Source organism: Chiloscyllium punctatum, chromosome 38 (assembly GCF_047496795.1).
Source record: "Chiloscyllium punctatum isolate Juve2018m chromosome 38, sChiPun1.3, whole genome shotgun sequence".
In the NCBI taxonomy this organism is placed as follows: Eukaryota; Metazoa; Chordata; class Chondrichthyes; order Orectolobiformes; family Hemiscylliidae; genus Chiloscyllium; species Chiloscyllium punctatum.
Window position 1 is genome coordinate 45,403,067 of NC_092776.1, and position 14,657 is coordinate 45,417,723.

Here is a 14,657-nt window from a genome sequence, read left to right on the forward strand (position 1 = left end):
TTGTGAATTTTATCTCAAAAGGTGAAATATTAGCAAACCCAGCAGAATAAATTTATCAAGCATTGAGATACACATGCTTGAATTGATTAAATTTATTTCTAAGATGCAATGGCTGCTGCTTTTATCACTAAAGAAAATTTATGGTCCTAAATTTCTGGAATTTATCAGTATTACATTAATAGTAGTGGTTATGGTTAGCATTAAGATGTCAACTAGTAAAACTGGCTTTAATCTCAAATCGACGAGTGGTGCAATTTTTATTACTGTACTTTTACTTTTTTTGTTAAAAGTAAATCTGAGAATTTATTGGCTAAGAACTTAGTTTAATAAATGGCTATTTTGAAACCATAATGTTTGTGTTATTTTCCAACATAATCTCTGATCCATCTAACTTTTAATACGTAAACAGAAACAGACTTCTTGAAATGATACAAGTCATTTTCACCAAATGATTTCATTACAATGTGGACATTAATTCAAAGTCATTAAACATGAACATGACTCATTAAGAATTAATTTGATTATCAGACCAATCAGCATCAACCAACTTTCAGCCTTCAAATTTAATATACTAGTGCTTGGTGCATGATTGAAATGTACATTTATTTTCATTTAATACTTCAGTTTTCTGGTGTGGCCAAAGATGCCAGACTTCATGGTCACATAATAAGGATGTATTTGCATATGTCACATATGCCTCCCTATGCTCTTGCTTCAATCTGAAAAACTGTGCTTTTGAAGTAGTGGTTAGGCACGATAGGAGGGTTACTTTAATACATCCTTAGCATTCATGTGTCATTCGGCTTGACAATCTCACTTGGGCACTATTTCACTAAGTTGGATAACACCTCAGAACAATTTTACTTCAATTCAACTTCATAAGAGTTCAGGGAAACTCCCAGTAAGGCCATACTCTTACAGCTGACAATGGCAGGAATGGCAGATTTGGATTGGTTTAACTAACTGATTCTTTCCACTTGTTTTTTGTTTGAATCCCATTTTCTCTCATATGCTCATCCATTACCTGAAGGACATTTATATTGTTTTCTCCCCTGGCACTGTGACACACATATTAACAAATATGACGAGAGATGCAAATAAACAGTAACCAATTGAGCTGCATTTTAAATTAGTATCTGAAACTCGCACCCCTTTGGAACAGGACTAATTTCCACAATATATAAAAGCTGCATACTGAACAATATTGGTGGTTTAATTAATACTTTATTTATTCATACACACACATACATACAGTTATAAACCAGGCCATATCCCTCAAAACATTTCAAGAAGGGAGCCTAGACCCTAACTTTGCTAGCTGTTTCAAGCAGGTGTAAAGTGGATATTCCAGGAGAGAATCAGCTGGTCAAACCACTTTGTTTCAAACAAAACAGAATTTATTTACAAGATTACTGAATGAAAAACAAATAGAAAACAGAATACCAAATAACTTATCCTATCCGATAACCCAACAGACTATCCCAACTTAATGAGGCTGTTGTGAATACTTACAACAATCCCCATAAACACCCCGTCACAAAAGGTAAAAATCAAACAAAGTTCTTACAGAATAGAAGCCAGGGAGAGAGTACCAGCAGCCTTCCTTTTACTGCTTAAAAAAGCCAGAGTAAAGGTGAGCTGGGAGAACAGGCCACTCCCCTTTCATTGCACAAGTATTTTTTTTAAACTGCAAGCCGTCTGCCTGAGGCAGTCTCTTTTAGCTATTACCAAATTGGCCCTAAAACCTTTCACCTTCACACTTTTTGGAGTCCATGTCATTTACGGCCTCGAGGTTAAAAAAAGCCAAGGATAGCATAGCCTTGTCAAAGGAGCAGCTTCATCACAATATACTTACATCAAGTTAATTTCCTAACTCTCATATTACAGTAAGCAAAATCTAAACAAACCCCTATAAATTAACATATCAGCATTTGGTTGGTGACTTAAGTATTTGAGCGGTTTCAGTTTCATTCAATTTTTCCCAAATTTTGGCAGTTAACAGTTTAATCTGTTTGTTGCTGCTCCAAGATAAGCTTGATATCATTTGCAGAAAGTACCATTGAGCTGCATACAGATCAGGAGATTGGCTCAGGTTGGTAGCAATATTTTCCAGCCACTGCAGTTTTTGGTGGGATGTGGATTAGACTGGTAAGACCATAATGTACTGCCCACCAGTGTGGGTTTAAGAGGTGGTGTGCATTCTTGAACAGTTGAATCTGTGTGGTAAGTATTCTCTTACAGTGAGAGTACGTGGAATAGGAGAATTTTGATTAAGAACGAACAATATGGTTGTCAACTTACAGTCATAGAGACATGCAGCAAGGAAACAGACCCTTCTGTCCAACTCATTCTTGCCAACCAGTTATTCTAAATTAATCCAGTCCCATTTGTCAGCACATGGCCCATATCCTTTTAACCTTAACTTGGAGGAGAACTTAAAGCTGATGGCATCCCCAAATGTTTGCAGCCTTTACACCTTTAGGTAGTGCATCATGGTATTGGAAAAGCTGTGACCTTCAAGTAATTAATGACTGCCCTGTTGACTAGATATCCATCATATACTGTATCCTTCAGATCAGTCACTATCAGGCAGCACCTGCAGATAGACCATGAACTGCCTGGGGAGATTAGCACAAACGGTAGGGCCCAAATTCCTGCTGGCTAGGTCTTCATGGCTATGTTTCCTCTTGGTAATGACTTTGGCCAGTAGCTTGGTTTTAGTGTTGATGGATAGTGGGGGCCAGGCCCGGCTGAAAGGGCCCAAATCCTATCAATCTTCCTTCCTTCCTTTATATGGAATTTACAGCACAAAAATAAGCTATTTAACCTAAGTAATCTGCAGTAACACTTCCCAAGATCCTCACACCCTGCTTCATCTCAATGCATCTATATATCCTTCAAAGCTCCTGTGAATTAACCAGCTCCCTCTTAATATAACAATACCATTCATTCTAACAACACTTATACAACATTCCAAATTCCTGGCACTAATTCAAGCTGTCGCCTTGAGGTCCTTGGTAGATTTATTGGTGACACTATCTTTATGACAACTCAATTCCCACAAGTGGAAACATCTTGTGAAATATCTGAAGCTTCCACCATAGATAATATTACATTATTTCGCATATAATGGTGCTAAATATATTTAAAACGCATTCACTCTAATTTTCTTTGTCTAGAGCTGCTCTGTCTCTAATTTGTTAGCTGTAATAAAAATTGCAAAGCACACCTTTTCTTGATGACGTACATATTCTGCCATTCAACATCTTCAATTTAACATCTCTGGTTTATAACTTAAATGTGGGAACTTCACTGTATGAAGTGTTTTCAAACAAGCTGTACATTTTGTATAATCATTGACTGAAGTTGTCTACTACAGAAAATGCAGAAATGTTGCAATTATTGTGTTGTGAATTTCATTCAAAGATTGAAAGTCTGCGCACTACTACAATGTCAAATAATCCTCTCAGCAATGGTGGTGGGAGGAATGTAAAGCCAAGGAAGAGAAAAAAAACAGCATCTGTCTCACCAATACACTGCATAACTGTACCTACAACTTTTCTAAAACAACATATTATATTTGCAACCCTCTACCATGTAACATTACTTCAAAAAAGATAAGATCTAGACCAGTTATGTAGGTTTATTAATTTTTGTATTTAAATGACAAATGTGAATAAGTTCATCTCAAAACAAAGCACAAGACTAAACCAAGGGATGTCTAATGGTGAAGCCAAATGATCTATGCATCACTGGTGATGAGATTAAAAGAGATACATTTGCCTGTGTGAATACATGGGTGCTGTTGATGAAATATGTTTGAACATTTAGCTAATCTTGCAAAGAGTCCTTAGGGCCTCATTTAGTGTGCAATTTTGGACACCCTATTGTCAAAATAATGAAGAACTGGAGAAGGTGCAAAGGAGGAGAAGGTAAATTCATGGTTTATAAATAGCTGTACATTAATGGGATAATTTACAACATTCAATGCTTTTCTTTGGAGGAAATACTACTAAATGAACACATTTAAAAATGTTGGCAACCATTGTTAATACAACTCAAGTGGGCACCTTTTTTTATTGCAGAGGCAAGACTAGGGAGACCAAGTATAAAACCAAAAAGCCTGAAGGTAAGAGACTAGATAATTCCTATCCCTTGGGCGGGTAAGTGGAAAAATGTTTAAAGTTGCATTGATTAAACAATGGAACAATTTGTCATAAATATAAAAAGGTTTATAGCAATAATTTTAAGCTACTGGCCAGGGCTCATCTATTCCCAAGTTCATGGGAAAGGTCTCTTGGAGAAGGCAAACTGCCAGAATTAACTAAATATTAATACTCTATGAAATTCAGTAGCTAGAGAATAACTTCCAAATGTCCTGACATGCCAGAGATGGTGCATAATTCAAAGTTCAGTCATTATAGGAGCAACCCAAGAAATAGTTGGAGAACATTTTAGTAATAAACTGGTTCAACGTATAAAGTCAAAGCATTTGCAGACTGTTGGTAAATCTGCTAAATTAGCTTTTTAAGTAATGTTATAATTGTTTATTTTAGTTCAATTCTTGATCAAAATGCACAGACATTAAATGCAAATTAGTTCCATCTATGTTTTTAAAATATAGGCAACCAAAACAGAAGTATATTTCAACATTAATTGGGTCTAATTACCAAGGTATCATGCATTAGATGATTTATATAAATGATCTGCAGAAAAGATTGCTCATTAGGTTTGATGTTCATTGTAGTAGGCATTTCAGATTGAGCACTGTGCACAAAGTTGAGAGAACATATGGAAAAAAAAATCTATGCAATTTTCCAGAAAGTTCTTAGCCATAGCATAGCAAGTCTGTGAATCAGTTTATGTGGTGGTCAGGGTGAGTACATGGTGTAAAAAAAAATCCAAAGGGCTAAATATAATTAAAATTATATTTTCCACAAGTCAACTGGTTAAAATGGAGTTTGTCTCTCTAAATTTAACTATAAGAGAATCTTTCTTAAATGCCACAAAAACAGCCAACTTTTCTTGGCAATGTTGAGTTTGGGATTTACAATAGTGGATACACTGAGAAAAGCAGTATTGAAGAAATAAATACAATGATGATAGAAGTCTTTAAAATACATACCATTAACACAGTGCATTACAACAAGGAATAAAACACAAGCAGTGATTTGTACCAGTATTCTGTGTAGACTGTATAACAAATTTTTACATACGCTGGTCGATCTTCTAGGATCAAGGCTGTAGTAGACAGGGGCTCAAACTCAAGATTACGTCGCCGTACAGGCTGGAGTGAGGTTTTGGTTATTCGACCAGTTCGGGCTTCATATTCCTATTTTCAGCAGAAAGAAGAAATCAACACATTGCAAATTAAATTGATTTAAATTGATCAAAGATTTTGGTTCCCCTTAAAGCCAAAGGAAATAACAACATAAAGGACTTGGAAAATTGGCCAAAGGTTTAACCAGTAATTTCTGATCATTGTCAAAGGAACTAATTACTTCTGCAGTTTTGTTTAAAGACACCATTCTTTCAGTAACAGGACTGATTGATAAATAAGAACCTTCAAATTGTTAAAATGCATTAATACAGATTTATCGTAAAGTATAAAATATCCAATTTAAAGTAGGACAGCAACAATCTCTATGCTCATTTAGATTATACACTTATCTAACTCACCAGCAGCACTCCATTTCCCTCCCCCAAATTTTCTGCAATAACTATGGCATGCACTGTTTTCCCAGTTAAGCACAACAGTGTTCCTACTTTATTCACTCATAGGATGAGGACCTCGTTAGCTACACCAGCATTTGGGAGTCAATTACTTTGGTGTGGGTCTGGAATCACATGTGAACAGACCAGGTAAATTTAACAGTTTCCTTCCTTAAATGGCGTGAGAGAATCTAATGGGTTTTTCTGACAATTGACAATGATTGCACGGTCATTATTAGACATTTAATTCCACCATCTGTCATGGTTGGACTTGATCCCAGGCCCCCAGAACATTACCTGGGTCTCCTCTATATTAACAGTCCAATAATAATACCACTAGGCCATTGCCTTCCCAAATCCCAATGTTGGGCTTCATTCCCCTGATTATCTATAGCACAACAGTGTTTTGGATGGTTACAAGATCACACTGAGTAAAATGGTGCTCAGACATTTTTTTTTTAAAAAAGCAGGGAACTTATTGTTTTTTTGGGGGATAATTTAAAAACAGAATATAATCCGATCCATTGAATAGGATTCGTAAAATATGTTGCTTATAGTCAAGTTTGTGTTATATTACAAATATGGACTACTGTCCATCTTGTTAGAGTTAAGTAACCTTAAATCAAGTGCTTTTTAGCACTGTTACCTTGTCAATTTCATATCACCAACCTAAAACGAAATGGCAAGTACTTTTTAAAAAAAAAACCTTTTCAAAAATCAAGAGCACGTTTGTTGACATGCGCATAAATTTATGGACAGTTTTTACAGATTTGAGTACTTATTTTCCAATACTTGTGCATGAAGTCACATTTTTGAGAAAATTACCTATAAAACACTGAATGCAAGATGTTACTTTGTATAGTCGCTTACATCTCTTATAACATTTAACTACCAAATAGTTTTAGCAAAAAATGTCAACAGGGAAAATGGAAAAAGTGGAAATACAAGCAGAGGAATGAGGAAAAACATACAAGCATTAATTCGATGACAACAAGCATTCTTCCCATGGAGAAGAGATGATCAGAATGTTGCAGATTCATAAAAACAAAATATATTGAGTAGACATTTATAAACTGCTTTAACTCTATTGCCACTTTTTAAAATGAGTGGCATTCAATAAGAAAGGTTTACAAAAGGATATTCAAACATTAGTGAAAGCTATATTTCTGCATTTATTTTAAAAACATTCCTGTTACATCAGGCCAACCACAATCATTATGCAATTCCTGTGATCTGAATAGTCATGCAGGCTTATTGGATTCCATATGTATCATATGGAATCCAATAAACCGAGAAGTTAGAGCCATTGCTTGCCATGCAGACTACTCGCACAGCAAGTGTGCAATACAAGCTGTGACAAGGACCATGAATGAAGTAAAAGCTTAACTCTATGTTTAGTATTTCCTCAAAATGAATGCAGAAAATGAATGCAAAATATACTGAATTTGATATTTTTAATGATGAAAAATATTGTTGGGTTTCTAGGTTTGTGTTGCAAATCTGGACAGATCTAGATTGCTTAGTCATTTCTAGCCCATCAATTTTGAAGTAGCTGCAAACCTTACAGGTCCAATTAAGAAATAGAATTAAAAACATCTAAGACTGCAGTGGGAATGGAGTACAGGTCGAGCAGGTGAGAAATGGCATAACACATAAAAGCTAAAATTAAATAAGCATGTGGCAAAGACTGTGGGTTTAATGAGGATTTTAACTTTCAAATGTATTAAGGAAATCAGACTAGTCTATGTCAGAAAGATATTAATTTTCTGGAGTTAGGCTGGATACTTTTCTGCAACAAAGATCAGAGAAGGTACAGGGCACACTCGAGTATTGGATACTGAGGGAGATTTATTTAATTACCAATTGGTATTTGAACTTTTATTAACAAAGACCAAAATATGACCAGAGCAAAATATTGATTGAAAGGGAGAAATTACTAAAGTTTTATAGATTTATACAAGGTTGACCTCAATGTAATGAAAAACTTCCCAGAGTAAACTGGGTAAATCTGTGAAAAGATTGATAAATGACAGAGGTAGTCAGAAAACAATTTAAGACAACCCCAAATCAGTTTATAACCATTAAGGGGAACAAAGAACAGACATGGACGATTAAAAGTTAATATTTCCAAATACTGTTTTGATATTAGTCAGTCAATCAAGTACATTGGGCTGTTCTCAGGGTGACTACAATTGTAAGCCTCTTTCTATCACTGCAAACAGTGACAGGAGTTTCAAATGTGACATGTTTAGTTGAGATGTAGCAGCGTCTGTTACAAGATTTTTATGCTTCATTTGAATTTGAACCCATTTACCATTCCACTGTCACCAATCATTTCTTTATGAAGCATAGTATATGTTAACAAATTAATATTGTTTCTGAGTGTTAGAACACCTCTGTTCAAAAGCAAGATTAATGACAGAGAACCAAATCATTTTCACACGTTTGTAACACTACATTGTAATAAGTTATACAATTATTGGGAGAAATACATCAATCAGCTGCTCAAGCCTGCTTTGTCAATTAAAACACTAATGAGGATCTACCTCCACTCCATCTTTGGCATTTTTCCCAGATTTGTTAACATTCAAATCTCTGACAGGAATGTATTCAGTTCCTGAGCATCCCATGTCTTCTGGGGTAGAACATTCTACAGAACTTTGTTCTGGGGGAAAGTGTGGCTTGGATTGCAGTGCCATGTGGTCCACTGTGAGGGTTTTCTCTTTCAGTGAGAGGATGCAAAAACGAGAAACATTGAAATTAAGGTTGTATTAATAGATTGAAACTTTCCTTTTTCAACCCAATGTAAATTGTGCCATGCTGAGAGTGTTTGATGTTAAAAATTTGGTTTGTTAAAATACTAGTTCAGAAAATCCTGTGAACTAACTGTTTTGCCTTGTTTGAATCAGGATCTCAATTCAGTGTGTTTTGTGGGCTATGTAATGGGCAGATTGTTTTTACACTTAATTTGTACAATATTATGTCCTTTTCAAATTGATCAAACTTGCAACCTTAAAACAAATCGAGTGACTTGAGCCCCTGATTTGTTCAAAATTCTACAATGCCTGTTTAAAAAAATTGGGGTCAGTTGTCATGCTTTAGCCAGATGAGAGTATTGTATTAAAATATCTTTGCGGCTGCGTTTTTAATGCAGCGCTCACAAAAATAGTACTTTGAGTTTGATGTTTTGTTAAGATTTTTTGAGAATATTAGAACTTGAGGCTGAGCTGTTTCAGTTCTGTTAATTATTGTTAAGACTTCATTGAATTTGTGACATGAAGGGAGCCAAAGAATGTTCATCTCTACCAAAGTTGCCACTGTAATTCCAAATATTTTATTTGGGAAGTTTAATTTGGAGAACATACTTTAAAATATTCTGTATTTTTTTTTCCTGTAAAATGACTACATAATTCAACTACTGTTCAAGCGAGAAGACAGAACTCATGTCTCTGTGCACATGAGCAACTGTTCTCCCTCCCTCCACTCCCCCCCCCCCTCCCCCAGGGCGACTATAGTTTAAAATTGAATTATTCTATGAAACATCGAAGTGCATTTCTACTGAAGCATACAAAACTGGTTGCGCTATTTTATACAATAAGCACAGAGAAATTATACATTAGATATTGATTATAAATTATTGTTAAACAATTAAGTGTAAGCTCTTCAGGGAACAAAGTCAAGATACTGAAAAAGTGTAAGAGTAGCATTTGCTCTCCATTCTGATGTACATCAAAAAAGCCAATAGGTATTCTCAGTGAATAATTAAAATACAATTAAAAACAGAGCCTGATTTTGATAGTTTAAATAGCCTTCTGAACAAAGGCACAATATTTTAGTCACATTAGATATATGGAGCCAGTCAGTCAGTTAATAAACAGCTGATGCTTATTATTCATTTCCATTCAATTTATAACACCACAGCATTTACAATTACACTTTAAAATGTAGTCCTTGATCTGAAGCCATTAAATGTCAGAAGTCCATTTAGGGAAGAGAAACCACTAAATACAACAAATGGACAGCTGCTGCCACAGTATTTCAACAAACATTTGTGATCTATTATCTATCTGAAGCAGTTGACTTCACACAAAATCACCACTAAAGGAATGAAATCAAGGTCACTTATTTACATAATGGCATAATTTCAGTAGCATTGAGATGGTGCGCCATTCTCCATTGGAATTTGCTATATAACACTATCATCCTATAGAGGAAATCAGTACATCATTTAGCAAAGCTTAACCTAATGTCTAGGATATAGTCACATTAGACTTTATTTGGCTCTGAAGTTTAGGAATAATGGCTATATGATGAAAGTTATAAAATTGGTCTGAAGATGGCAGAATGCAACATACATTTTAGAAAACTTTAATATAGAACCATGTTCTGTAGCACTACACAAAAAAAGTGTAACTAGTCAAAAATTGACAGAGCCAAAAGAGGAGATATTAAGAAAGGTAACTAAAAGCTTTGTCAGATCTAAAGATAAAGATATCCTTGGCTCCAGACGTAATGGTGCAAGGGTAGGAATAGCTAAGAATAGTATCAAGCAAATGTAGTCAACTAAGCAAACAAAGAGGAAAGGTATTGAAAGATATGCTATGGAAGAAGGTATTGCAAATAAACATGTTATAGCTCAAGATATGGACGAAAACTTTGTGGAAGAGGCTCAAACAAGAGAATGGCACGAAAGGTGGAAGGTGACAAGGGTTTGGGAGGAAAGGAGATTTTAGATGGGGGCAGTGGCGTGTCAGAATTTTTTGAGGAAAATTGTAATTATATTTTAGAAAGGCATGCCATTAAGCCTGGGAAGAGAAACTTTTGTAATATCTGCTTAGAAGTGAAGTGCAACAGTCGAAATACTTATGTTATAAAGCCAAGTTAAGACATGAGAACAGGAAGTGGAAGCTAGGGACAAGATGAAGGCATGAACAGAGATGAGTTTAATGCTAGAGTAATAAAATTTAGTCACAGATGTACAGCACAGAAACAGACCCTTTGCTCCAACTCGCCCATGCCGACCAGATATCCCAAACTAATTAGCCCCACCGGCCAGCACCTGGCCCATATCCCTCCAAACCCTTCCTACTCATATACCCATCCAGTTGCCTTTTAAGTGTTGCATTTGTACCACCCTCCACCACTTCCTTTAGCAGCTCATCGCATACATATACCACCCTCTGCATTAAACAGTTGCCCTTTCAGTCTTTTTCATATCTTTCCCCCTCCACCCTAAACCTATGCCCTCTAGTTCTGGACTCCCCATTCCTGGGAAAAGACTGTGTCTATTGATCCTATCCATTTCCCTCATGATTCTGTAAACCTCTATAAGGTCACCTCTCAGCCTCCGACACTCCAGGGAAAATAGCCCTAGCCTAGTCAACCTCTCCCTATAGCTCAAATCCTCCAACCCTGGCAACATCCTTGTAAATCTTTTCCGAACCTTTTCAAGTTTCACAACATCCTTCCGATAGGAAGGAGACCAGAATTGCACACAATATTCCAACAGTGGTCTAACCAATATCCTGTACAGCCACTCCAGGACCTCCCAACCCCTGTAATCAATACTCTGACCAATAAAGGAAAGCATACCAACCTCCTTCATTATTATCCTATCTACCTGTGACTCCACTTTCAAGGAGCTATGAACCTGCATTCCAAGGTCTCTTTGTTCAGCAACACTCCCTCTAATCCTACCATTAAGTGCATAAGTCCTGCTAAGATTTGCTTTCCCAAAATGCAACCCCTCACATTTATCTGAATTAAAATCCATTTGCTACTTCTCAGCCTACTGGCCCACCCGATCAAGATCCGGTTATAATCTGAGGTAACCTTCTCCGCTGTCCACTACACCTCCAATTGTGGTGTTATCAGCAAACTTACTAACTATATCTCTTATGCTCACATCCAAATCATTTATGTAAATGGCAAAAAGTAGTGGACCCAGCTCCGATCCTTGTGGCACTCCACTGGTCACTGGCCTGCAGTCTGAAAAACAACCCTCCACACCAGGGGAGGAGGGAGAGGGGGAAAGAGGGCAGGGGAGGGAATGTAGAACAACAGAAAAGGTGTTGCTTGGGTCAGTAACCTTCAACAGAGGTCGCCTAAAACTATTGTATGCCAGGTATCTTTCCAACAGACTCCCCCTCCCACTCCCATAAGGGCATGCAACCCCTGGGCCACCTCCACAACCAATTCAAAGCCACCCACCAACTGGAAGAAGAATGCCTCGGGACCCTACAAGGCATCAACATTGACTTTACCAGTTTCAAAAATCTCCCCTCTATCCACCTCATCCCAGATTCAACCCTCTAACTCAGCACTGCCCTCTTGACCTGTCCTACCTGGCAATCTTTCTTTCCACCTATCTGTTCCACTCTCCCCATCCATCTATCACCACCCATCACCCCAATTTCTCTCAGCCCTCTTCCCTAACCCCAATTTCTCTCTCAGCCCCCTTTGCCCCGTTGTGCCCGAAATGTCAACTCTCCTACTCTTCGGATGCTGCCTGGCCTGCTGTGCTTTTCCAGCACCACACTTGACGACTCTGACTCTCCAGTATCTGCAATGCTCACTTTTTACTATTTTAAATGTCAGCTAATAACTTTAAATACCAACTATATTAAAAATACACTTTTAATACTGTGCTTCAACATTCAAATTTGGAACAATTCAAAAGAAAATAAACTTTATGGCATCGAATTACAGGTTATAAACATTAATACTCAATAGAATTGAAACCAAAGTTGATGAGCAGCCAAAGATAATTAATCCCTAACAAAGAACCACAATTATTAAACAAGATTTGTTATTAAACGCCACAAACATTCCCTATTTTTATTCCACACAAAAAAAAGATGCAGGTCATAAATATTGAAATTGTTTACCTGCCATTAGCTACATTTAATGGTCTGTCATAAAATTTCTTCAACTGGATATCTGACATTATTGCAGGAAAAGTTTTATCACTGTTTTTTGTTTAAAAAAATCTTTATCTAAAGTTAAACTTCAGATACAGTATCAGAACTGAAAACATGCAAGCCCTTTACAATAGCATGGTTACAAAGTGCAAGTGGACTTCACTCAAGGGTAAAGTCAAAGTCCTACCGACCATAGAGCTGCTCTCTCATTAGGGACGCATGACTGGTGGTGGTTTAACCAAAGGGTTACCATTCCAGGCGAGGTTGAAAAAGAGTCCTTCATGGTAACCTCAGCCAGTGCAGGAGTCACTGCATCACAAACCAGCCATCCAGCCAACTGAACTAACGTTAGTGTCAACCTGACTGCATTACCCTATCTCAAATCTTCATCTATCATACAAGATAAAAAAAAGCTCTGGGTTAGAAAGTGGGCTGCCATTTCTGAAACCTGGGTTCAAATGTTGCAAACTAATGATCTAAGAGGTGGCACTGTGGTTCAGCAGTTAACACTGCTGCCTCTCAGCACTAGGGACATATGTTCCATTCCACTGTCAGGTGACTGTGTGGAGTTAGTACATTCTCCAGGTCCGCACAGGCTTCCTCTGGTTTCCTCCTCCAGTCCAAACATGTGCAGGTTAGGTGGATTAGCAATGTTAAATTGGCCGTAATATCAGGGGATGTGCAGATCAGGTAGATTAGTCATGGTAAATGTGGGGTTACTGGGATAGGGTAGGGGCCTGGGTCTGGGTGGAACGCTCTTCAGAATGTCAGCTCGAAATTGCTGGGCCGAATGGCCTCTTTCTGCATCGCGATTCTTTTATGATTCTATGGAAGTCTCCTTACACTGTCTAATGGGGAGGTGATTCCACACAATATTCCTGCTAGAATATTACTAAATTTTGATCATGCATGCATGAAGATATTTTCATACAACACAGATAATCAAAACTTGAGCTGTTGCTGAATCAAAAAAGGTCTCATCAGATATTGCAATACCTTAAATGCACAGATTTAAATTTAAAAATTCCTAAACACATTTGCACCAGTACTCCAAATAAAGCCAGTAAATAAGTTTGGATGATTTCAATTCCGTTCACAATAGTTATGGATAACAGAACAAAATCATCTGAGTTAATATTTCTTTCAAAACATTGAAGAAAAATAAACTTTTTTTTAAAAATTAAAATTTCATTGGAATACCTTGTCTGGTATTATGCTATGAATGTGAAGTGCTTAAATGATTGGAGTAAATGGCACTTTAGGGATTAAAGACAAGTGAGTTCAAATGCATTCCTTTATTGCATTCAAATGGATGTTTCAATATTCTAATGCCAGTACAGCAATATGAATTGTGCTCATCATGCTCAAATAAAGATGTGCAAGTGAATGACAAACACAGGTCCACAGTAGTGTCATGCAGGAGTTTAAAATTGACTGGAAGGAAATGTAGTAATTTCATACCCCTGTACTGAACAAATTAGGTGCAGACACTGACGCAAGATTGCAACCATAGCTGTCCTGATGAAAGAAACAGAGTCCAACTTTAGTCATTGACAACAAAGAGGTAGACAAAAATTTAAAAGCTGCAACCGTTCTTTAAAATCCATAAGAATTATCAGGCAATTTTACAACAGGATGACTCAGTACAAAAAAGACTGAGCCATAAAAAGAATTCTCAATACAGCCATAAATACATAATTAAAATACCTTTACAACTTTGCTTTCAGTTGTTTCTTTTATGACTTTAACCCCCACCCGATACAGCCCAAATCAGCCAAATCTAAATGACAATTTTGAAGCACACAGACTCAAACAGCTTTTCCTGAAAGCCCAAAAGGGCTAGAATCTTGTCTTTGTAACGTGGATCTCACCTGCCACCTAGAGAGCCAGCAAGAGATCCTGTACTGCTCTTCGAAGGAAAGGTCTTCTGTCAATCAGAGATGCAAGAATATCAACAGGCATTCCTCTGGATGTAGGCCCACAGGCATAGACATTCTGCAATCAGCTCCTACACTCAGTACCAAG

At 37.0% G+C, this 14,657-nt stretch overlaps 1 protein-coding gene across 2 annotated transcripts in view; it reads right to left on the bottom strand.

Moving 5' to 3' along the window:
* The window catches only part of tbc1d12b (TBC1 domain family, member 12b), a 90,330-nt gene that overhangs the window by 19,818 nt on the left and 55,855 nt on the right, over positions 1-14,657 (bottom strand). Inside the window, exons 3-4 of one of the 2 annotated variants that reach the window (XM_072557768.1) lie at positions 14,094-14,150; positions 5,217-5,332 (exon numbers count right to left, since the gene is read on the bottom strand). In XM_072557768.1, coding sequence (XP_072413869.1) covers positions 5,217-5,332; positions 14,094-14,150 — 173 coding nt within the window. The remainder of the gene's footprint in view (positions 1-5,216; positions 5,333-14,093; positions 14,151-14,657) is intronic. The other variant, XM_072557769.1, reaches the window with a different exon arrangement.